General features: G+C 38.8%; 1 protein-coding gene across 1 annotated transcript in view; it reads right to left on the bottom strand.

Annotated features, from left to right (window-relative positions):
* Nucleotides 1–1224: 1224 nt before the first annotated feature.
* Nucleotides 1225–24772, bottom strand: part of LOC308664242 (maestro heat-like repeat-containing protein family member 2B) — a gene marked incomplete at both ends in the record, with an annotated part of 123735 nt that continues 100187 nt past the window's right edge. The window contains 17 exons of the mRNA XM_081321282.1: nucleotides 1225–1230; nucleotides 3907–4038; nucleotides 4741–4896; nucleotides 5486–5674; nucleotides 6088–6234; nucleotides 7478–7589; nucleotides 8663–8800; nucleotides 9013–9203; nucleotides 13131–13293; nucleotides 14015–14169; nucleotides 14647–14799; nucleotides 15738–15847; nucleotides 16429–16552; nucleotides 19131–19232; nucleotides 20828–20923; nucleotides 22001–22136; nucleotides 24110–24189. Coding sequence (XP_081177408.1) covers nucleotides 1225–1230; nucleotides 3907–4038; nucleotides 4741–4896; nucleotides 5486–5674; nucleotides 6088–6234; nucleotides 7478–7589; nucleotides 8663–8800; nucleotides 9013–9203; nucleotides 13131–13293; nucleotides 14015–14169; nucleotides 14647–14799; nucleotides 15738–15847; nucleotides 16429–16552; nucleotides 19131–19232; nucleotides 20828–20923; nucleotides 22001–22136; nucleotides 24110–24189 — 2190 coding nt within the window. The remainder of the gene's footprint in view (nucleotides 1231–3906; nucleotides 4039–4740; nucleotides 4897–5485; nucleotides 5675–6087; nucleotides 6235–7477; nucleotides 7590–8662; nucleotides 8801–9012; nucleotides 9204–13130; nucleotides 13294–14014; nucleotides 14170–14646; nucleotides 14800–15737; nucleotides 15848–16428; nucleotides 16553–19130; nucleotides 19233–20827; nucleotides 20924–22000; nucleotides 22137–24109; nucleotides 24190–24772) is intronic.

The following is a 24772-nucleotide window of genomic DNA, read 5'->3' on the forward strand; positions in this document are numbered from 1 at the left end:
AGTGCCTATTTCAGTATTATCCACCTGCATACATATATAACCACAGTTAGCATTTTGGTTCTGCTACTTGTCTCTCTTGCTGGTGTATGGTGAGACTGCTTTAACTATTCTGTTTAGTAGTGTAAATCTCAACCTTCTGTTTCTTCTTTCTTTTGACAACTCAATGACTTATACCGGTTTTTCCTGTAGAGTCTTTAAAAATGTATGGAAGACAGGAAAGCAAGTAAAAGAAGGCCTGAACCAGTTTTGGGGAGTTAAGTCAAAATAAAACTCAGCATTTGTGACATGGCTTCTTTAATTGTATTTATTGCAAGAAGCAGAGAGAGATAATGAGTGGGAAATAGAGAGGGAAAGTGCTTAGTATTTACCAAGCAGAAGTCTTGATGTTATGGCCATAATCACAGGAAAAAAAATTACTCATACAAGTCCTAGACTGGTGTGGCATCTGAAGTTGCTCCAAGCTGACTTAGAGAAGATCTTTGGATTCCATTACTTCCACTGATGGAGGATTCTGTTCTAGGCAGATCTTCTCCCCATTTTTGGAGGATATAAGCTTCCACTGCGGCACTCACCTGGGGCACATCTAAATGTTCATTGAAACCATAGCTGATGTTTTTCTGAAGCCTTACAAGAGCTGAAAGAAGGAACAGGTAAATAATATCAGTGAAACAGATCTTCAACAATGTTAGAAATACGGCAAATATTTGTTCTATTTTAAGTTGACATTTCAAAACACCTCCATCATGATCTTGAAAACAAACATTGAACATTTAAGGCTGAAAGATTTTATGGCCAGAAGCTTCCTCTTGGCTTCATGAAAACTTACACATTTATTTTATTTACAGACATTTACACATACAGCAGTAGTGTTTAGCAGTAGTGTTTAGACTTATATACTGATTCATAGTGCTTTACAGCACTATCTAAGAGGTTTATAGAGTCAGCATATTTTCCCCAACAAACTGGATCTTCATTTTACTCTTGAAGGATGGAAGGCTGAGTCAACTTTGAGCTCCTCAGGATTGAACTCTGGGCAGTGTGCAGAGTTAGCTTGCAATATTGTATTCTAATCACTCCACCACAGCTCTTATACAGACTCATTTAGTCAGTTAGGCAAAAGCTTATCACTTATATCAGTGATAAGAAGGGATCCCAGAAAATATTTGCTCAGACTTAAAAGAGCAACCACATAGTATTTTGCTGGGGACTGAATATTAGTGATGACTAAACCTAAGTGGGCAAAAGAGAGCCAAAAGCGAGTGAGAATACCCTTCCTCTGCTTTTCATGCATTTCTTTCTTTCGTTTTTTAATCTCACTTTCCCTCAACTGTGAGAACTCCACAAAATTACAGAGATCCCTGCTCTAAAATATTGATTGTACCATTTTGCTACTCCACCCAGTTGGCCAGAGATCACGGTTAAATGGGCAAAATTTTCTTGAGCAGCTCTAATGCTGCTCTCCTTGGAAACTGTAAATTCAGATGTATATTTATTAATTTGTTTAGTCAAAGATACATTTATTTATTTATATTGCTTACAAGTCAACAGAACTTGCTTAATAGGCTCATCCAGGTCTGCTATTTGCATGCATTCCAGAATGATTTCTGAAGGGAAGGAAAAAAGGAAGGGAAGGAAAATTTGAATACATTTCAATCTTTTCAAACATGTAAGAAGTACTAAGGACAATCATGCCACCAATCTCTGGGATGCTTTTTCCCCCTTTAGGAACTTAACCATAAACCTGCATGCAAGAATTCTTGAAATAAGCATATAGCGTACAGTATATTTTTAAAATATGGTCCCCTAAAAATTCTCACATTGTGACACATCTCATTTTTTCACTCCATTTCTCCTTCCACTGATTTTATGAACTTTGCTAAAGATCTTACTAGGTCTTGTCTCTTACCTGTTAATTCAAGAGCTCTAAGCTGGATCTCTTCCCAGTTGCTTTGGAAATAGATTGTCGTCTTTTTCAACAGTTCTCTCCTCATTTCTGGGTTGGTATTTTCAATCTGTTTATCAAGAATAATATTGTATTTTATTTATTGCAGCAACTGAGGCCAAAAGCTGAAACATGAAGCCTTTCTTTACTGAAGCCATGGTTAGACATATCTCACGGTAGTTTTATCATATTTTTCCTAGTTATGTTATTCCTGTAACCTTTTATAACTATATTGTATAAGACACATTTTTTTTAAAAAGAGATTTTTCTACTACTAAATATATATCTCTTTAAAATTATACATATTATACTTATAAAATTGTATTTGTTTATTTATCTATCACATTTGTACACTGCCATCTCATCTAAGTGATTCTGGGTGATTTACAATAATATAATATATAAACTTATATTAACTGATAGTATCTGATATAGAACAATCTAACCCAGACATGTCAAACACAAGGCCCGGGGACCGGATCCGGCCCGCGAAGTGGTTTCATGTGGCCCGTGAAGCCATCCTAGAAACAGTGAGGGAACGGCCCCCACTGCCTTGGCCCTGGCCCAGAGACCCTCCTTCTGCCAGAGACCCTCAGATTTCTCCCACTACTGCCCAGGCCCCCATAGGCACCCTTGATGCCAATGATGTAGAGCTGGCCATGCCCACCCAGTAGGCCATATGCACTCTAGCCACGCCCACCCAGTAGGCCACGCTCACCCTGGCCATACCCACCCGGCCCCTTGAGGGCAACTGCAATGCTGATGTGGTCCTCAATGAAATTGAGTTTGACACCCCTGATCTAACCTAAAGCTAACCCTAACTGCTGTATTCTCAGAAGACTTTTCATTTTTCAGATAGTAATAATCAAACTTTCCTCATTTTCTTATTAAAAAGCTTGGGGTGACTTATACCTTACCATAGAACAGATTGTCCCATACCAGATTACTGTATTTGCAGTCCTGGCCAATCCACTTAAATGAAAACTTTATTGCTCTCTGTGGCAATAAGGTTAAAATAAAAAGTGTCATCTCAACAAGTACAGATAACAGTTATGCAAAGATTTATTTATTTTGGAGATTTGATCTGAACATAATCTGATTGAATCTTCAAATTAGATGCAAAATTAATTTTGGACAATTTTGAATGCTTTTGTAATAGGCAAAAGCATTTTTTTGCTCCAGTCAATTTTGAAAATCAAATCAACAGCCCGCAAGAGACTTGTGTCTCCCTATAGTCTTCTCTGCTTCAGGTTAAAGATAGCTAACACCTCCAACTAACATTTTGGTTGATGCAATCTGGGATTGAATTTGTAACTACTCTAGATCACATTCTTGGTTCATGTTCAGATAGTGATTCTTTAGACATAACCTTTTGAATACTGCTAACAAGTACGACCCCCCCCATTCCCTACTCAAGCTGTTGATTTTTCCTATCAAAATGGAAGAGCTAGCATTTGCCCTGTTGTGTAAATTTTGCAAGTATTCGTTTCTGCTCACTGTTCCAGCTAATTAAGATCTACTGAATCTTGACACTGAGACTCTATGGTGTTTGCTATCCCCATTCTTTGGGTCATTTCTCAATTTGAAATACGTATCTAACCAATAAAAATGTACATTGAACCTATGAGAAAAATGTAACACATTTGTTTTGCTTCTTATTTCCCTATCCTCTCATGAAAAAAAAAATCAGATTTCCAAAGTCACTATGGAGATGCTGAAAGAGACTAAATGAGGCCCTGTTTGGGTTGGCCTATTCTTGCTGTACAGAACTGGCAAATGTTTCTTTTCCTCCTAAGTGGATAAAGTGAGGCAATATTTTGCAATTCCTCAGAAAGGTGGCATGGGTTTGGAAACAAAGGGCCTGCTTTAGACACAGATTTGCTGAATGACTATAGCAACTTCAATATCCTCCTAAAATTATCCTGTATTTACAGTATGCTAATTCAAGGATGTTTCTCTCTTACCAGCTGCCTGCATACATGAGCATGTAGATTTGGAAGAGTTAAATTAGTGGTACGGTAAAGTTCTTCAATATAGATTCTTAGTTTCCTTCTCACTAAAAACGTCATGCATTGCAGAAAAGCAGTCCTGCATGCCTGAAAAAGACAGTGGTATTCTTATACAAATCATGCGTAATAGTAGCAAGCATTTTAAATTAAGAATAACTTGTTATTTATTCACTTGTCAAACTTAGGTATAACCTATCTTACTCTCAGAGTGACTTTTATCTTTATCCAACTCACTATGTCTCCTCAATCTAGCCCCAAAGGTTTAGAATACATTTTCCAAAGTCAGGGAAGACTGAGTGGTGCTAGCTTTTGGGGGGGGGGGAAACACTGAAAAATTCCAGGACTACCTTCTTTTTAGCTTAAATACTTCCAAGCCTTCATGAAGGTTCAAGAATAACACAGTTTAATTACTGTGTTCATACAGCTGAACAAACCATAATTTGCTTAACCATGATTTACTGATAAACTAACGCTGAATTGCACAACAAGGTGAGCCACAAAATACCAGTTGCAAGGGAGCAATAAGGAGATGGGGTTATATTGCTGCTTGTGTGCCCTGTGGCAGCAGGTGGTTGAGCACAACACAACCAAAACGCAGGACCAAATTGGGTCATGGACTGAATTAGCAGGGTATCGCTATGATTGACAAAAATAAGAAGTAGGACCTGAACTGAGCCACACTGAGGTGAGTTATAATCAAAGTCTATGCAGTCTTCAATGAGATAACAAACGTTTTAGTCATTTGAATATTCAAGGATTCTCAAATACAAAATTTACTCTGGAACTTACCTCAGATACTCTGGGATTGGGGTCACGCTGGTGTATTAGAAGGGACACCAGATTCCTTCTGGCTTGGATAGTAAAAAATCTTTTGTATCTAAACTTTGTCCAAACAGCCAGGATGCCGAAGAGACATAGTGCAGCCTCACGAAGGTCAGCATTGTCCTATAGCCAGAAAAAAACCACTATATTTTCCCATAAGCTTAGACTTCCTGGTTTGTAATATTGCTGCAAAAAATACAACATCGGGCTTAGGCTGAAAACCATATGGAGGTTCACATATCAACCCTGAAAAATCTTAGTTAAACTGTGGTATTTGTTACCATAGTAACAGTTGATAGCAGATGGCTTCAAATGGGAATTAGATCCATTCATGAAGGGTAAAACTATCAATCGTGCAATTATGAAATTTTATTTTGAATTTAGCAGTCCTAATAGCCTCTCCCTTAATGATAATGAACTTTCTTTTGTGTACATCAATGTGTAGGAAAACAGTTTGTTGTGTAGAGGGATGAAACATTAATTAAGCTAAGTAGGGCCTTAGATATTTGCTCCCAAATCCTACTCAGATGGCACTGCTGTTTGGATTTTATCCTATGTACGCTGAGCAATTTGTGAGAAACTATTTCCAGTATCTTTTAAGCCTGTTATTTGTTAAGAGTGAAGAAACAACCTCCTTAGGACCATACCACACTGGGTATAGGCCTTGACCCTCTCAGCAGTTCCTAAACAGGGAGCTCTATCCTTTGCTTACATCTGCCAGATATGAGGTGGTCTTCAGAGAGATGTCTTTAAATAGGAAACCCACATCTTTCCCCTTCAGGCGTGGAAAAATCAGAGCAAGCAACCTGAGACTCTCCAGAACCAACTTTTCATCATACAAAGCTCCAATCAGGACAGCTACAATGGTCCTCTTCTGTCCTTTCATCTGTAAGGACACAGGTTAAGAAGGCAATTGTGAGTATGCCTGTAGAAAAAGATTTTACAGCACATTTATGGGATCTGTCAAGGCATACACTAGGATCAGGTTGATACTGTATATCATACGAAACCATGATTTGTTTAAATAGTTTGTTGAATAACTACAATTGCTTGAGTTCATTGTTCCTAACTGTGATTTCCAAATCACAATTGTTGGATTTAAACCACATGCTTAAGTCATCAGCTTTGCAAACTATGTGGTGTGAACCCTTTCCATGTGCAGGCAACAACATTGAATGAACACCTTCCATGCCCATTTTTCCTAGCCAACAGTCCAGTGTTTGATTCTAGATCTACTTCACTGAAGGGGCAAGAGTGTGTCTGCCTTCAACATATGTCACATATTTTCTACAACCTCAACAGGCAAGAACTGACCTTGTCAGGAGCCACAAGGAGAAGGTTCCCAAGACCGCGGATTGCCATCTGACGGATCCCAGGATCCCAGTCTCCTGCTCTTAGCATCATGGTTGGGAGGAGAGATTTTAGCTGCAGTTTCTCTACCAAAATGGGATCTTGAATCACCTACAGTAAGTCAATGTGTTTCATATTATGCTCCAACATTATGTTATTTCATTTTTTTCCTGTTCATCTATCCATGTGGCAATTAACTAACAGGCTAGGATAAAATATAAATAAGATAAAACTGATAAAACCCACTACTCCAATGTTATTAATAGTGCAAGTTTACATTTGGATGAAGAGGAAAGTCTGAACTCCTTATCAAAAAACAGAATATATAAGGGCAGAACACAAATCAAGGCCTAATACATGCCACCAAATTTTGGTCAGTTTCCTGCTGAATTTTGGTCAGTTTCCTGCTAAAGTTTGGAAGAGTTGAGGTCTTTGGATAGGAAAATCATAGGGCTGGAATGGATCTTGAAGGTCTTCTAGTCCAACCCCCTGCTCAAGGCAGGGACCTTATCCCATTCTGGGCAAATGGTTGTACAGTCCATTCCTGAAAACCTCCAGTGATGGAACATGCACAACTCCAGGAAGCAAGTTGTTCCATTGATTAATTATTCTCATCGTCATGAAATTTCTCCTTAGTTCTAGGTTGGATCTGTTTTTGACAAGCTTCCATCCATTGCTTCTTGTCCTGTGGTAATTTGGAGAATAAGTTAATCTTGTCTTCTCTGTGGCAGCCCCTCAAATGACAATCATCATGTCTAATCGTTCTCTTCATTAAGCTAGATATACCTAGTTCTTTTAACCATTCATTGTGCAATTTACCCTCCAGACTCCTTATCATCTTTGTTGCTCTTCTCTGCACACTTTTTAAGGTCTCAACATCTTTCTTGTATCATAGTGACCATAAACAAAATAAAATAATAAAATAAAAAAATAAATTAATAAATATTATATAGATAGTTATAGACTTCCTGCTGTTATATCCATGTTTAAATTGGTGAGAAATTGGTTTTTTCAAAAAATGGTCTCTCCCTTTTCTGTGGGCCTTCAAAGCTGGGGAGAAAATATGCAGGTGGTTTATTTATTGCACTCCATTTACGGCTTGTATAAGTTATTAATATTTTAGTTTAAAAATGATTTGTCTATATTTGTATAATGATTGTTTTTATAACAATATTTTTATAATGAGTGTTTTTATACATTAGTTTTATTTTAATATTGCATGCTGCCCAGTCATTTCATGTGAGATGGGTGGTTACATAAATTTGATCAGTAACTAACTAACTAAATAAAAATAAATTAAAGGGCCCCTCTCATGGTAACTTGTCCCCAACACATCCTAGGTCCTAAGCCTCACTTCTGTCAAGAAGGCTGTTCCTGTTAGTCGGAGCTTCTGAGAGTCTGAATTTATCCATGGTAGGATATTCTGGATAGTGTTGTAGTGAAGAAGTCTATTCTGAAACAAACAACTGGAAGATAAAGGAAGACTGATTTAATGACATTGGCCAAGTTAAAAAAAGGAACTCATTTAGTCCAAAGCAGCATCATATGTGACAAGACCTCTTCCTGGAAGAATTGGATTACTACTCCTTGTTTATTAAGCTGCATGTCTCTTGCCTTGCAGCTTCCCTTCCTTTCTGTGAAACTTATTTACTACTTGCAACTCAACCATATAGCCAGCATTATATCCTCCTTCTCCATTGGTAAGAGGGTTGTTTAGACTCAGGAGGTATCCTGAACAACTCAGTTTCCCAGGATATGCAAATGGTATGCTTGTGTTATAGTCCTTCTATATTTGCCAATACAGGGGCAGAGTGAAGAGCAATTGGAAAGAAGAGGGAAAACCAGAACTGGATGATGATGTGGCTACCCTTTTTACTTTTATTTCATTGTGGTGGAAGGAAGGAGATCATGGTGGTTGGGAAAGAAGATGTTTCTGTAAGCAAACAACCAAGGTCAGAAACCACCAAGGTATCTATCTATCTATCTATCTGTCTGTCTGTCTGTCTGTCTGTCTGTCTGTCTGTCTGTCTGTCTGTCTGTCTCTGTCTCTGTCTCTGTCTCTATCTGTCTCTGTATCTGTCTCTGTCTCTGTCTCTGTCTCTCTATCTCATCTCCATCAATCTCCATCTATATATCTATATCTGCATCTATATTTAACATCTATCTATATCATATCTATCCATATCATATCTATCTATCTCTATACCTATCATCTATCCACCCATCCTTCCATCCATCCATCCATATCTAATAGTAGGATTATAGTTAAAATAAGATTTTTATTTAAAGATTTTTAATGTAGTTAATGTTTTGTTTTAAATCCTGTGGAAACAATGGTGAGTGAAGGGCTTAAGGAAAACTTAAGAATGCAAGACAAGTTAGGCTATTGGGTCAGAGCAAGGCCTATTATTCAGCACCAGTTTGCCAGTGTCCAGAATTTGTTCACACAAATGAATTAACACACTCTTTTAGCTGTGTTTTCCAAAACTAGTACAAAGAGCTATGATTACCCATTAGGTAATCACTGATAATCTCTTACCGTATTAGCAGACAGACACCTTCCTGATGGGTTTTAGGATCTCTGAGTAATGTCCAGATACTCACTTCTCTGATTTCTGCCAATGATGGGTCACAGGTGAGCTTTAATACTAGAGCCTTCAGGCTTGACACGGAAAGTCTATTCAAGAAAAAGAACATCAGCATACAGTAGAATATCAAAGCCTTCAACCCTCTACGCTTGTATGTTAAGAGTGATATTTAACAGTAGTAGTTTATGTCGGTCATGTTCATGCTAACTAGGAAATCCTTGATGGAAGCAAATTTACTTTATAAGTAGTTCTCATTCCACTGTTACAAGAAAAGCCAAGCTGTTAAGAGAGGAAGGCTTACCTGCATGGGTTGCCTTCAGACAGTTGTTGTTCTCTTAGAAACAGCTTCCGTCGGCCTTCAGATAAAGGCATCTTTTGCCCCAAAGTTTTGCTGACCTGCCATAGTAGAGCACAAAAGAGCTCTGGGAACACCTGCTGGAGGACCTTTTTCACTTGCAGTACAGAAAGGATTTCATAGGTGGCACAGGTGGCCTGGGAAAAGAAAGAAGAGGAGAGTGAAATCTAGATCCCCCCCCAATACCTGAGAAAGCAAAACAAATAGCGGAAGACAAAGCTTAATGTAATAGACATTTAGGCTTCATGAGGACCTTTCCCCCAATCGTATGGTTCATTAAATTGTGACTTTACCAAAAGCTGCCCCAGGCAATATAGGGTTGTTTCCAGTACCATTGGGAGGAGAGAGTGAACTGAAGGAGATAAAGGGTGCAGATTCAACAAGCCACAGATTCAAGAAGTGGAAATAATGCCTTGGACTGGTAGTTAAGGGTCAGCTTAATGTCCCCAAAGTATTGCAGTGTGAGCAGGCCCATTAACACTGGAACTGTTGGTTGGTTTCTCTCCAATTCTTGGGGCACTTTAAATTTTTTAAAAACACTTTGACATTCATGTATTTATTCAATTTATACCCCCCCTTCACTAAAAAAAAATCAAGGACTGGTAAGAATAACAAACAAAAGTAAAATTTTAATGAAGAACAAAGATATAAAACCATGAAGCAAAGAAAAGCAGAAGCAATACTAGAATAGAATAGAATAGAATAGAATAGAATAGAATAGAATAGAATAGAATAGAATAGAATAGAATAGAATAGAATAGAATAGAATAGAATAGAATAGAATAGAATAGAATAGAATAGAATAGAATAGAATAGAATAGAATAGAATAGAATAGAATAGAATAGAATAGAATAGAATAGAATAGAAGCTGGAAGGAACCTTGGAGGTCTTCTCCTGCTGAAGCAGGAGAACCTATACCAGGGGTAGGCAACCTTGGCTCTTTTATGACTCATGGACTTCAACTCCCAGAATTCCTGAGCCAGCATGGCTAGCTCAGGAATTCTGGGAGTTGAAGTCCATGAGTCATAAAAGAGCTGAGGTTGCCTACCCCTGACCTATACCATCTCAAACAAGTGATTGTTTAGCCTCTTCTTAAAAAATCTCCAGTGATGGAGCGCTCACAGTTTCTGGAGACAAGCTGTTCCACTGGTTAATTGTCCTCACTGTCAGGAAGTTTCTCCTTAATTCCAGGTTGCTTTTCTCTTTGATCAGTTTCCAACCATTGTTTCTTGTCTTGCCCTCTGGAGCTTTGGAGAATAACATGACCCCCTCATCTTTGTGGCAGCCCCTCAAATACTGGAATACTGTATCATCTCTCCCCTGTTTCTTCTTTTCTTTAGACTAGCCAAACCCAAGTCCTTCAGCTGTTCTTTGTATGTTTTGGTCTCCAGGCCTTTGATCATCTTCGTTGCTCTTCTCTGAAATTTTCCAAACTCTCAACATCTTTTTTGTGATATGGTGACCCAAATTTGTTGCAGTATTCCAGGTGTAGTCTTAGTAGGGTTTTATAAAGTGGTACTAATACTTTGCGTGATCTTGATTCTATGCCTCTGTTTATACATCCCAGCATTGTATTAGCTTTTTTGGTTGCTGCTGCACACTGCTGGCTCATAATCAAGTGATTGTCCACTAGGACTCCAAGGTCCCTCTCACATTTGCTGTTTTTGAGCCTAATCTGTACTTGTACCTTTGATTTTTACTGCCTAAATGTAAAACTTTGCTTTTCTCCACATTGACACTCATTTTGTTGGATAGGGCCCATTGTTCAAGTTGGTCAAGATCTTTTTGGATGCTGAGTTTGTCTTCTGGGGTGTTGGATACTCCTGTCAGTTTAGTGTCATCTGCAAATTTGATGAGTTCCCATTCAATTCCCCCATCTAAATCATTTATGAAGATACTGAAGAGTATTGGGCCTAAGATGGAGTCTTGTGGTACTGCACTGCTTACTTCTCTCCATGTGGATGTAATGCCATTGAGAACTACTTGTTGAGTACAGTTTGCCAGCCAGCTACAGATCCATCAGGTAGTGATGTTGTCTATTCCAGGGCTTTTCAACCTTTTCACCCATTGTACCACTTTTAGGATATGGCAACATCTGACTACAACCAGTCGCCTAGCAAGGTGTCAAAAACTTAACCCAAAAAAGAAAAAAAGGAAAAAAGTGATGAAGTACAGGTAGTCCTCGACTTACAACAGTTTGCTTACAATGGCACTGAAAAAAGTGCCCCCAAGCCACAGCCGAGCAAGACACCTGCCTGCCCACCCTGCGGTGCTCCTGTCCGAGCATTTCTGTTGAGGATTGGCAGCAGGGGTGGGAGGGGAGGTGTTTGGTTTTTATTCCCCCACCTCTGCTGGGTGGTTGCAGCAGGTTTTGGTCACTTCACATGACCCTAGGACACTGTGACCATCATAAATATGAATCAGTTGCCAAGCATCTGAATGTAAATCACAAGACCCTGGAGATGCTGCAACATTCCAGCTGATCGGTGCTTCTCCAGCCATCTCTTGCTCAGGCTTGTGCGGTGCTGCCACCGGTTCAGCTCATTCTCCTCCCCTGCTACCACTTTTCTAGGTTGGCCCTGTACCACCTGCTAGGTGCCAATGTACCACAGGTGGTACCCGTACCACTGGTTGAAAAGTCCTGGTCTATTCCACCTTTTTCTAGCTTACCAAGGAGTAGGTTGTGGTCTATTTTATCAAATGCTTTACTAAAATCTAAGTATATTACGTCCACAGCGTTTCACTGGTCTACTAATTTGGTCACTTTATCAAAGAATGAAATAAGATTGGTTTGGCATGATCTGTTTTTAACAAACCTGTGCTAGCTACTAGTTATAACTTTGTTTGCTTCTAGTTGTTCGCAGATCTGTTTTTTGATTATCTTTTCTAGGATCCTCCCAGGTATTGGCGTTAAACTGATCAGTCTGTAGTTTCCTGGGTCTGTTTTTCCCCCTTTCTTGAAGATGGGAACCACATCAGCCCTTTTCCAGTCCTCAGGTACTTCCCCGGTGCTCCAGGATTTTGGAAAGATGTAGTGCAGTGGTTCTGAGATAACATCTGCCAGCTCCTTCAGACCTCTGGGATCTAGTCTGTCAGGTCCTGGTGATTTATATTTGTCAAGGTCGGACAGGTGTTCTCTTATCATTTTCCTGCTTATTTTAATTTTTGTTTCTAGTTTGTCTTTTGCAGTGTTTTTTTTGGTATGTTGGGCTGTAGTTTCTTTTTGTGTGAAGATTGATGCAAAGAATGAGTTAAGCAGCTCTGCTTTCTCCCTGTTGCCTGTTATTTCCTTGCCATCCTCTTTCTTTAGTGGACTTACAGTTTCCTTAACTTTTTTCTTGTTGTTAATATGTTATATTAATTATATGTTATATTAATATGTTAATATGATAGATGCCCAATAAAACAGATGATGCACCTAGTGACAAAATGTCATAAAAGCTATGTCAGCTGCATTTCTTGGGAGAAGTTCTACAAAATTCATGACTCTGCCAAACTTATCTTATATTTATAGAAACAAACATTAAATGTTAATTATTGAACTGAAGGAGAATGGTTAGGGAAAATACAGAATGCAACTTAAATTTTCCTGCTAAGACTTGTTGACACTTTGGAATTTTTAGATTAATAATTAGGGCACCCTGCCATTTCTAGATACAGCACCACATTAGACCTTTTTAAAAACTATGTTATTTGTAGAAATAGAACTTCTTTTATTTATTACATTTATATAGTGTCTTCCATACATGTCTTCCCATATCCTTGCTTGAGAACATTTATTAGCATTGATTGATGATAACTAACCAACAAAAGTATTTTTGTTTTAACACTGTTCTGCAGAGCTTGAGAGTGTTAGTAAACTGACTACCTAGATGGGGGGCCAATGATGATTCAACATCCTTCAGCAGTCACATTTATTTCCATTTTTCTAGGAATCTCTCAGAATAAATGAACCTCTATTACAAAAAACTCCAGTTATCTAATGCTTATGCCATTCAGAATGCTAATGTCTACTTGAAGAGATTCACAGGGGGAAAAAACAACCCTATTCTTTCTCACTTACTTTGAGAGGATCTTCTTCAGCAAATTCTACAATTTCTTCATTTGTGAAGTGCAAAATTGTTCCTGAGTCTGTGGATTTTGTTATTCTGCTTGCTAGCTTTGGAAGGATGAGCAAGGCCAGGGATGCATCTTTACCCAGAGACCTCCAAAGTTCACCTGTCTCGCTAAAATTCAGCAAGGCAAAAGAAAAGCATCATCTCATAAGCTTTGCACCAATTCAATAAATATAATATGCATTGTCAACACCTATATGGGGTGTAATTTAAGTCAGAATGTATAATGTATAGTGCCACTTATTTCCTTATTTCATCTTTCAGTTTTGATGCCAGCTAACAATCACAAAATTGAAAGCTACCCTTGACACAAAATACACATCTCTGTCTTAAGCACACAAGTTATGCATGGACAATGGACCCCCTTTAAATACCTTTTGTGGCCATGGATCATGGCCATGGACCACCCCAGATTTATTTGAAGATTTAAATCATAACATGTCTTCAAAGCTTCATGGACCCCCTGTGATGACATTGAGCTCCCTCAGGGACCCAGGGACCCTGATTTATGGCTTTGAATGCAACAAGCAGATTTTTTCCCCATCCCTCCCTCCTTTTCCTCTATTTAGAAAAATTCAAGGTCAATCAGACACTGCGGTACAAAAGTTCTATTTCCAGAATATAAATGTTCAAAACCAATGATTACATTTCTCCAGCCTTTTCTCCTCCCCTAGGAATCTAGGTACAAAAAGATATACAAGTCAAAGGTTGGTTACTCTCCTCCTTAAACTCCACTAGCTTAAATCCAAAGGTCCTCTGGGTCTGTAGAGCTGACATAAAGAAATCACCTTCTCAAACAACTATAGATCTTGATTTAAATTTGGTCCCATACCTATCCATTGGAAGACGCCGGCACAACAGGCTGCTAAACACAGCTTCCAAATGAAAATGGGCTACAATGGACAAGGCATCCATGAGAAATTGTCTTAAGTCATCCTGCTTGATGATAGGCAAGTGACTGTAGAAAACATCCAGGACTTCTGAGATCTAGAAGGAGCAACGTAGATACCTGCACTCCCATTTGTTAAGCACGTAAAATAATAATTGCACATAAAGGACTTGGGTCATCCCCTTAAATTTAACAAGTGGCTCTTACCTGAAATCTAATCTCTTGCGTAGGAATTTCTAAAGCAGTCCAAAAATTGTGTACAGCTCTAGACCTACAATTGCCTGCTTCTACTATAACTAGATTGATTGCAATTTTAAGAAAGTTTACATAAATGTAAGAGTAGCTGTCTTAACCATTCTTAATAGGAAATACTTAAGTGATACATAAATAGGTACGTCTGAATCTGCCTGCCAATTCTCCTTCCCACATTTGGGAGGGGAGGAAAGTCATGCTCTACCCACTGGGCACTTGCCCTCCTAAAATGTGTTACAACTAACTCCTGGAAACAAAAAAAATGTCCACCCTATTCTATGTGAAGCAAAGTTTTAAAAGTCCATTTTGTGACAAAGAATCACCTGTCCTTCCATTGCATTACCACAATCTTGAAGGATGGTTAGGAGCCAGTGACCAGCAGCAATGGCACACATTTTGTTTCCAGACACTAAAACTTCCAGGATGCCCTCGACAAAATCAAGGCCTTGATCTGGTGGAAAATAAGCACTGACCACCTGTCAACATAGCAGAAATAGATGAGATTATAAGAAATCTATTGCTCATCAGTTGGTTCATGCTTTATTTGCTTGTTTATATAATTTACATCTTGTTAAAGTTGGAAATGTTTATGTGATATATCCAAAATTACACATCCATGATATAAACAAAAATAACAATTAAGCCAATTAAACAAAACCAACACTCATCTAATTAATCAATAAAAATAATAAGACTGTGAAGTTTAACTCCTGAGAATGTTTTACTGACCAGTTCAGTCTTCAGCATCTTCCTGAATGCAATCAGGTAGCAGACTAATATGATCTGCACACTAAGAGCTACTAAGAATCAGCTTCTGCCTTCAGTTTCCTTTACTTCCCTAATGTAGGGGCCAAAAATACTTTTTCCCAAAATGATCAAATAGGTTGTGTTATGAAAATGTAGCTTGGGGGGCCTTTCCTGATTCTCATCATTCCCTTTCCAAGATGAACAAAGATTCCATACAGCATTTACTCAGTGTCCTGCCCCCCTCCATCCCCCCAAAAGAAATCCTGGCAGTTCAAATCACAATTATAAATAAGGAACGGTTGCTGGAATTGGATATGAAGAGAAGGATGAGGGGGGACATGATAGTAGTGTTTCAATGTCTCAGGGGTTGCCACAAAGAAGAGGGAGTCAAGCTATTCTCCAAAGCACCTGAGGGCAGGACAAGAGGTGATGGATGGAAACTAACCAAGGAGAGAAGCAACCTAGAACTAAGGAGAAACTTTCTGACAGTTAGAATAATTAATCAATGGAACAACTTGCCTCCAGAAGTTGTGAATGCTCCAACACTGGAAGTTTTTAAGAAGAGACTGGACAGCCATTTGTCTGGAATGATATAGGGCTTCCTGCCTGAGCAGGAGGTTGGACTAGAAAACCTCCAAGGTCCCTTCCAATTGGGTTATTCTGTTACCTTGGCCATTTTGGAAGATGCCCTGAGAAGATCCCCAAAAACCTCTATCTGTAGATTAGCATAAGCAGATTCCATTTCTTTTTCTTCCACATATGTAGCTTGTGACCTCGCTGAAAGAAGGGAGAGAAGAGTGATTGAATCATTTTCTGACTAGTTCAGCTTCTGCCAAACGCCTACTTTGTTAAATATAAGACTAAATATTGTTTTGGTTTTGAGCTGATGATTACTCATTAGGCAGAATCATCAATTAACATTCCTTCAGAAGTATAGGTTCTATTTTATCAGAATGAGATCTCCAGCAGAGATCTGGTAGAATGATCCATCCCAGATGAAAGGAGGAACATGTCAAAACCATTTCATCTAAAGACTTGTTGAATTTCTCTTAACATTCAGGTTGAGCCCTGAGGAAGCAAAGTCTCCACCACTGATGATCTTATTTGACCTGTCTTTTTGCAGGTCTCTTGACTTCTATTTTATTATTTGCTTAGTAACATATAAATTAAGGAAATATGCATGTTCTAAACCTCCCTTATTTTCTCAGCCAACAGTCCTGATCCTGCTGCCTTTAGAGTTGTGTTGATAAGGATAGTGATCAACTCTATGCCTTTGGTTCATTGGTCCTTAGGCCTTTGATTCTTGTGAAGGAAACCAAACAAAGATTGGGAAGCCTTTATTCATGTAATGTCCTTACCTTGTATATGAATGAGGCAGGTGATGCATTGGGCAGCCCACTGCCGGCATTGGATGGAATTGTCACAGGTGTATGGAGCTAGGAATGCAACTCGAGACCCAAATTGTTGAAAATTTTCTCCCTTCTGCCAAAGAAGGAGAAGAACAACAATAAGGAAAAGTGAAAGAGATTATTTTAAAATATACTGGGGAAAATCAGAATATTTGAACAAATTGCCCTTCTCCCAAATAACCTACATTCATGTACAATAAATGTGAGATAAACTGTGACCAAACACCAACTACTTTGCCTCTCCATATCCTTCCATCCTTGAAAAGGATCCTTGCTTCTTCCACATCGATTTACTATTTTGTGCATTGCCTTTTATTCTTTAAACTTCTTATCACACTGTTTTAGTTCCATTAAATCATGCTTTTTTGTCTTCCCCTTTATTTCAGTCTCCATAGTTATCTTATTTTGGGGGAGGGTGTTTCAAGTCAGTGTGGACTCCAGGTGACACTTTAGACAAATCCATGCAGTTTTCTTGGCAAAATTTCAGAAGTTACCATTGCCTGCTTCTTAGGGCTGAGAGGAACTGACTGGCACAAGTTAACCCAGCTAACTTCATGTCTAGGATGGGACTAGAACTCACATTCTCCTGCTTTCCAGCCTGGTGCCTTTATCTACTACATCACATTATCTCTCACATTCTGATATACTTAAAGTCTGGCATAAAAACATGGCTATACTGATGAAGTCATGAAGAATCATGTTTGACTCAAGGGAATTCTTATCTTTCACCTTTCCTAGAAAAACAAATGAGGGCAGAACAAGAAGCAATGGATGGAAACTAATCAAGGAGAGAAGCAACCTAGAACTAAGGAGAAACTTCCTGACAGTTAGAACAATTAACCAGTGGAACAACCTGCCTCCAGAAGTGGTGAATGCTGCAACACTGGAAGTTTTTAAGAAAAGACTGGACAGCCATTTGTCTGAAATGGTATAGGGTTTCCTGCCTGAGCAAAGGGTTGGGCAAGATGACCTTCAAGGTCCCTTCCAAGTTTTATTATTATTATTATTATTATTATTATTATTATTATTATTATTATTATTATTATTATTATTATTATTATTATTATTATTATTATCTGTGCTGCCAACATTTAGAAGCCATCTGAAATAAAACATTTTATCAAGACTTTTTGAGATAGGCTGAGATTTGGTGGACTTATTTTTATTGGTTAATTTTACTTGCTTATGACTCTGTTACTGTTCTAATGGGGTTGCTTTGACATTGCTGAATTTTATTTGGCGTTATCTACAGCAAGCCACTACAGAACAGAACACACTGATATTTTTTTAAAAGAGACCTAATAAATAGGGTCGATCAGAAGGTCGGCAGTTTGGCGGGTCGAATCCCGAGTGCCGCGTAGCAGAGTGAGCACCTGTTACTCGTCCCAGCTTCTGCCAACCTAGCAGTTCGAAAGCACATAAAAATGCAAGTAGAAAAATAGGGACCACTACGGTGGGAAGGTAACAGCGTTCTGTGCGCCTTTGGCATCTAGTCATGCCAGCCACATGACCACGGAGACGTTCTCGGACAAGCGCTGGCTCTTTGGCTTTGAAACAGAGATGAGCACCGGCCCCTAGAGTTGGAAACGACTAGCACACATGTGCGGGGGAACCTTTACCTTTACCTTTAATAAATAAAAAATCAAATGTGAGCGGCACACTTGGCTTGGAGCTTTGGCTAAATGAAGTCATTTGTAACATTTGGTATTGCTTGAGACTGGGACACAAATTTCTTTCTTCTTTGATTGGATATATTTCATTTCCTAAATTCTCCCCTCTCCAGTCGGAGCATGACACCCGATTCCCAGGCCAAGAGAGATTGACTGCCCTTAGGCAAGTTTGCCCATCAATCCAACTCATGTACAAGCACATAGTACAGGGATTCCCCGGGGGTGCGAGATAATCAGGGCTTTTTTCCTCATAGAATGCTCAGAACGGAGTTCTGGCACCTTTTTTGGATGGAACCTTGTAGGGTAGGCAAGGCGGGTTATATGACATGTGTGAGTTCTGGCACCTTTTTCTTTTACAAAAAAAGCACTGGAGATAATATTCCAAGGGGTGCAAAAACTTGAGTTTTCAAAATTATAATGTATATGCATAATGCGTTGCCATTATTTCGCACTTTTGTAAGGGGTGCGAGAATATATCAGAAGCATTCTAGGGGTGCGGGATATAGAAAAGGTTGGGAGCCAATGACATAGTATAAAGTATTATCTATGTGCACATATATAACTTAACCCAACATTTGCTCTAAAAATAGGCTTTCTAGTGTTTCTCTCGTCCTGGCTAATTAGAATATAAAATAATAACTTTATCGTTACTTTGAATGGTACACTAATCGGCATACGTTAAAATGAAATTTCGTTGCATACAGCTCTCAAAGGGTCACCACCTCTGACATAAAATACATAAATATGTCAAAAATAAATAAATGCAGAATTATATATACAATAATTAATACGTAATAAATAAATATTAAATAAAAAATAAATATCAAGCCCATTTTAGATAAACACCCAAAGGCTGAAAGAATAAACCAGTAAGCTCTGTCCTAGTGTTCTACAGGTCCTAGTGTTCAATATATGCTCCAGATGAATGAGGTCTCTTAGCGCCTCACAGACTGCCCACAAGGAGAAGAGCAGAAAACTCACAGGGAGATTAACCTTCTCCTGAAAGGCAACAAGGGCATGGAAAATAGCTTGCAGCGCCCGCTCTCTGCTCCATTCTGTTTCGGTGAACCAAGGATCTATGAGCTGTTGACCAAGCAAGGAGACAGGAAGGATGATGTCAGAATCTGTCATAGATTTCTCCAGTAATTTTATGAATTATTTCATTCCATTTTGAAATCAGGTTTGTTAGGTAGATGACTATGGCCTAACTGGTTGGGTTGGCAATATATATAAACTATGATTGTGGTGTTGTAATAGAAACTGTATTATATCACTTTAAATGTGTGATGATTGGCCAACGCTGTTTTTCCAACAGCCATAAGAGGGAGCTAGAGACATAGCTTCTTTCTCTCTGTGATTCTCTCTGTAACGTTTGCTGATTATTGTGGTTTGTTGGTTTGCTACTGTTTGCTAAACCTGAAGAACTGTGTTTTGACTTACGGACTGGTAAGAAGACTCTGAATTGGATACTCCTTGGACTATGGCTATTTGCTATCATCTTTACTCGTGTATGACCTGGACTGTTTTATCTTGAACTGTGCTATTGTATTATTCCACAAGTAAACCTCTTTTTCTGTGCACGCTCTTGTTAGCTCAAGAGGTACTCTGCACATCCTTATCAAGGTTTCCCCCCCATTGCTATCTAGAGGGGCAGACCTTTTGGGAGGAAGGGTCATGTATGGTGAATAAAGGGGAAAAAACCAAACCCTTCGCTTCTGCTAGATACCTGTGTGACATGAGATGTGAAAAAACCTCCCGCTGGAGACAATAGAATGCTTCCCACAAGGTTCCTGATTTTTCCCCATCTTGGCTATGAGAGCAGGTGTTTTCATGATGGGGGAGAGAATCAAGCGTAGACATTAGGGATATAGGTCTGAGTAGATTTTTGGAGGGGGGGTTAACATAATAAATAACAATAAATCTAGTATTTTCTATGAGGCTTGAATATTGCATTTAAAAAAACTAAAAGCACTGGTATGTGGAGAAAACTATTTGCACTGGTATATTGTTGGGCAATAGGCAATAATATAATATATAAGGATAATGCATGTGTAGTCCTTCAAGTTTTTAGAACAATTGTCTGACAGATTTAGAGAGGATTGGGTGAAGAAATGCAGTATGATTGCATTTCATGAAACATATCATGCTTCAGGACTAACATTTGTCTGCACATATAAAAATGTTAGCCTAGTTGAAAATACTGTGTTTATTGGGATAACATCAGATTGCTATTTTTATGCAACAGTATTTGTAATTGACTGTAAGAGGGATGCCAATCACTGTGATGGCCCTAATAGATTGAGTAATGCAAGAACAATATTTTTTTTACTTTTATTTCAAATATTTATACCTTGCCTCTCTGCTAGAAAGTGTTTAAATCGGATATTAAAAATTTATAATGAATAAATCAAGTCTTCAAGTCACTCATCGTGTGGTATTCTGACAGCCAGCTTTTCACAGATGTTGTCTTGCCCAAATTATTTTATCCCTTTTATCATGCTATCACAGAGTTGGATTCAGTGTCCAGCTGCAATAGGATCAACCTTTTACACAGAACGTGATGAAATCCTAACTGTAAATCAACCAATGAAAAATTGGTTGAAATGGTTGAGCCACTAAACTGGCTGCATATTCCAGATTATCTAATTATCTAATTTCAGCAAACAGACATTACTCACCTGGAACATTTCATCCATTAGCTCAGATGTTGGGTGTTCCTCCACCATGCTCCTCACAAGTTTCCCAAAAGCATCCATTGAATCAGTGTAGAGTGACTAAAAACACAATGCAAATAGTGAGGTCTAGGAGCCGAATTAGGAGATCCATCAGAGGATCATTATCTTCTGATTAGCTCACCATAATCACTTATTTGTTTCCAAACTTTATTAATGGTTCTAGAAGAGAGGGATCTCTGCCTATGGGAGGGAACTGGCCTTATCTTGAGGTCCCTTTTCAAAGTTCCTATATTTGTCCTGCAGATGTTAACTATTTTCTTACTGAGAAAATATTTTTCCCCACTCAGAATTATCTCCCCAAGAGATAATTCTGCTGACCTGTCTCTCCACTAGGAAGACACATCAGCTGGGCAAGGTTAAGTGTGAACCTCCATTGGAATCTGTTCTATACAAACCCACACTTGTACATATTGTCTCTCTTCATCCATCTGCTCATCCATCCATTTATTTTTTTCAGAGTTTTTTGGGGGGGAAAAGTGGGATTAGTAGTAGAAAGGCAATTTTGAAAAGATTATCTATGGGGGTTAGAATTGCTCTCTGAACTTGGTTGTTTTCTTGTAGATGTTTCATTACCAAAGTAGGTAATATCATCGGTGCTAGTAGGGAGTGGGGTTAACCTCACAGTAAAACAACAGTCCAATCAAGGAATCACCAAGACATTCCCACCAATATTGACAGGACTAGTATATAAAATGAAAGCAAATCCCACTCTCTGCTAGCAGGGATGATTTACCTAGCTTGGTAATGAAACATTTACAAGAAAAACCACCAAGCTCAAAGAGCACTAAGGACCCTGCTGTTCAATCCTAAATTACAAATAATCTATCAGTAAGTTAATTTATATTAGGTTTTCCACTTTGATGCCATTCCCATATATGTTAGTCATCTCTAATTTCCTAGCCAGATGATTAGGAATGATACAAGTTAGAAATGTATGGGGACGGCATGACTGGACTGGATATGACATTGATATCTTTTATGGTAAGAATCAGATAAATAGTTGTATTCAGTCTCAAAGCAGATGGTTTAATTAAACCAGCGTCCTATATCAGGCAGTGGCCAGCTGGAGATTTTTAGAAAAAGAAAAGGTTCTAGAGAAAAACTCCCTCCAATTACCTCAATATATAAAGCATCCCTTTCTGTCTCTCCTTTTTCTTTCAGCTGCTCCAGGGAATGGAGGGGAAACAAACTTTTGATGCTTTGATCAAGAAGATTGCGGATGTCCTCCATGTTCAAGGATGGCTTCAATTTGCTACCCATAGAAAGATGGACCGAGAGATCATATATTAAAGATGAAGGCTAAAAATCAACCCTGAACAGAATGGTAACTTGAACTGTCATCTGAACGATGAATAAGACAAAAGTTGGAATTTGCAGGGCACACCATGCAGGAGTTCCATGTCCTTTAACTCAGGGCTTTTCAACCTTTTTACCCATTGTACCACTTTTAGGATACGGCAACATCCAAGTACCACAAGTCGGATGTCAAGTTGTCAAAAACTTGATGACCAAAAAAAAAGGAAAAAAGTGATGAAGTAGAGGTAGTCCTCGACTTACAATAGTTCGCTTAGTGACTATTCGAAGTTACAGTCACACTGAAAAAAGTGCCCCCCCAAGCCACAGCCGAGCAAGACACCTGCCTGCCCACCTGCCGACGCTCTTCCTCCTCTCTGAGGTTTTCATTGCTGTGAGCATTTCTGTTGAGGATTGGTAGTGGAGGTGGGGTGGGGGGTGTTTGGCTTTTATTCCTCCCGTCTGCTGGGTGTTTGCAGCAGGTTTTGGTCACTTCACATGACCCTGGGACACTGTGACCATCATAAATATGAATCAGTTGCCAAGCATATGAATGTAAATCACAAGACCCTGGAGATGCTGCAGCATTCCAGCTGATTGGCGCTTCTTCTGGGCTCAACAGACATGCCAGGATCAGCGCCAAGCTCCAGCTGGAGCCTGGCGCTGATCCTGGTGCTTCTGCTGAGCCCTGACAGCCCTGCAGCTCCAGCCATCTCTCGCTCAGGCTTGTGCGGTGCTGCCACCGGTTCAGCTCATTCCCCTCCCCCACTATCACTTTTCTAGGATGGTCATGTACCACCTGCCAGGTGCCAATGTACCACAGGTGGTACCTGTACCACTGGTTGAAAAGCCCTGCTTTACCTATATTCTGATTTGAATTGATTTGTTGGGAGATAATCAGAATATTTTCTTGAAAGATGGGAGAACTATATTACCATCTTAAATGATCCAAGAGAAAATAAAGGTTAGTGACAGAACTTGGGAGGACATTGTATGAAAATAAATTAGTGTTATAGAGGTTTTCTGTACGCTGGAAAGGGAGAAGCTTTTCACAGATAATTGTAGATTTGCAAGTGATTGCTTAAAGGGTGTTTGTGAAGTTCAACAATAAAATACAGGTAATCCTTGACTTACAACAGTTCATTTAGTGACTGTTCAAAGTTACAACAGCACTGGAAAAAGTGATTTATGACTGTTTTTCACACGACTATTGAAGCATCCTCGTGATCATGTGATCAAAATTCATATGCTTGGCAACTGATTCATATTTAAGACAGTTGCATTGTCCCTGGGTCATGTGATCATTTTTTGTGACCTTCTGACAAGCAAAGTCAATGAGGAAGCCAGATTCATTTAACAACTATGTTACTGACTGAACAAATGCAGTCATTCAATTAACAATTGTGGCAAGTAAGGTCGCAAAATGGGACAAAGTTCACTTAACAAGTGTCTCACTTAGCAACCGAAATTTTGGACTCAATTACAGTTGTAAGTCGAGGACTACCTGTATTGTGGGTTGTGGGAGGTTAGTCAAGGTCAATGTCTTTGTTTTGATTCATTATTATCCACTTGATCTTTCTATGGACTCCCTGTCACAGAACTTTTCATTAGCCAAACACTCAACCACTTTTCCTTGGATGAGTTGTAATCATAACTCCTGAGTTCCCACCGAGTTTGTCAGCTGGGAATTCTAAGAGTTGCAATCCCAATGTGTTTAGAGGATGCCCAATTAGGCAAGGCTGCCCTATGCTTTTTAATATAAAATTTCACGAGTCACAAACATGGAACTTGGCATGAAATAAAAAATTTACTATATAGGCATATAGATAACCATGCTGGCTCAGGAATTCTGGGAGTTGAAGTCCACAAGTCATAAAAGAGTCAAGCTTTCCCACCCCTGATATAGCTCTTCCAAGGACTAGAAATATCTACCTCAAGAATGCCATGGCAATGATGGCTTTGGGACGAAGGGGTGTTGCCAAAGAATCCAGTGGTTCTTCTCTAACGAAATCCTGAGCATACAAGAGCATACATAAGACAAAAAGAATTAAAAATACACCATGGGCAAAGGGATTTGTAAAACCGATGAATTATGGCAGCATTCCTACAGTTGAATGGCCTTTGGGCAGAGTGCTGAAGAGATGTTGTTGGAAAATTCTGGGAATTGAAGTCCCATATCTGAAACTGCCAGAAGTTACACTCCATAAAGCCATCCAATGGGTGACTTTGAATACTATAAACATCTAGGCAAGGAGGAAGAAGATATATGTGATTTTTCAAAGCAACTAGTCTCTTAGAAGAGAACTAACTGCATTTGTCTAAATATATCATAAAGACAAATTCTGGAGCAAGAGCACAATTCTGCCAATTTGAATAAAATTTGATTGGGCTCATTTCTGGTTAATGGCCTATGATTTTAAAAAGAAAATCCTTTTTTAATCATTGCACTAGGTTTTTTTTTAAAAAAATTAGTAAAGCAATGGAAGAACAGATACAAATAAATATTTTGTAGATTTACTTAAAGCTTGCAGAAGGAGTAAAAGCACATATTATTATCAATATTATTCGTTGTAGATCAAGTGTAGAATTGGCTTG

The sequence above is a fragment of the Vipera berus genome (genome assembly GCF_964194415.1).
Source record: "Vipera berus genome assembly, chromosome: 1".
NCBI classification, from domain to species: domain Eukaryota; kingdom Metazoa; phylum Chordata; class Lepidosauria; order Squamata; family Viperidae; genus Vipera; species Vipera berus.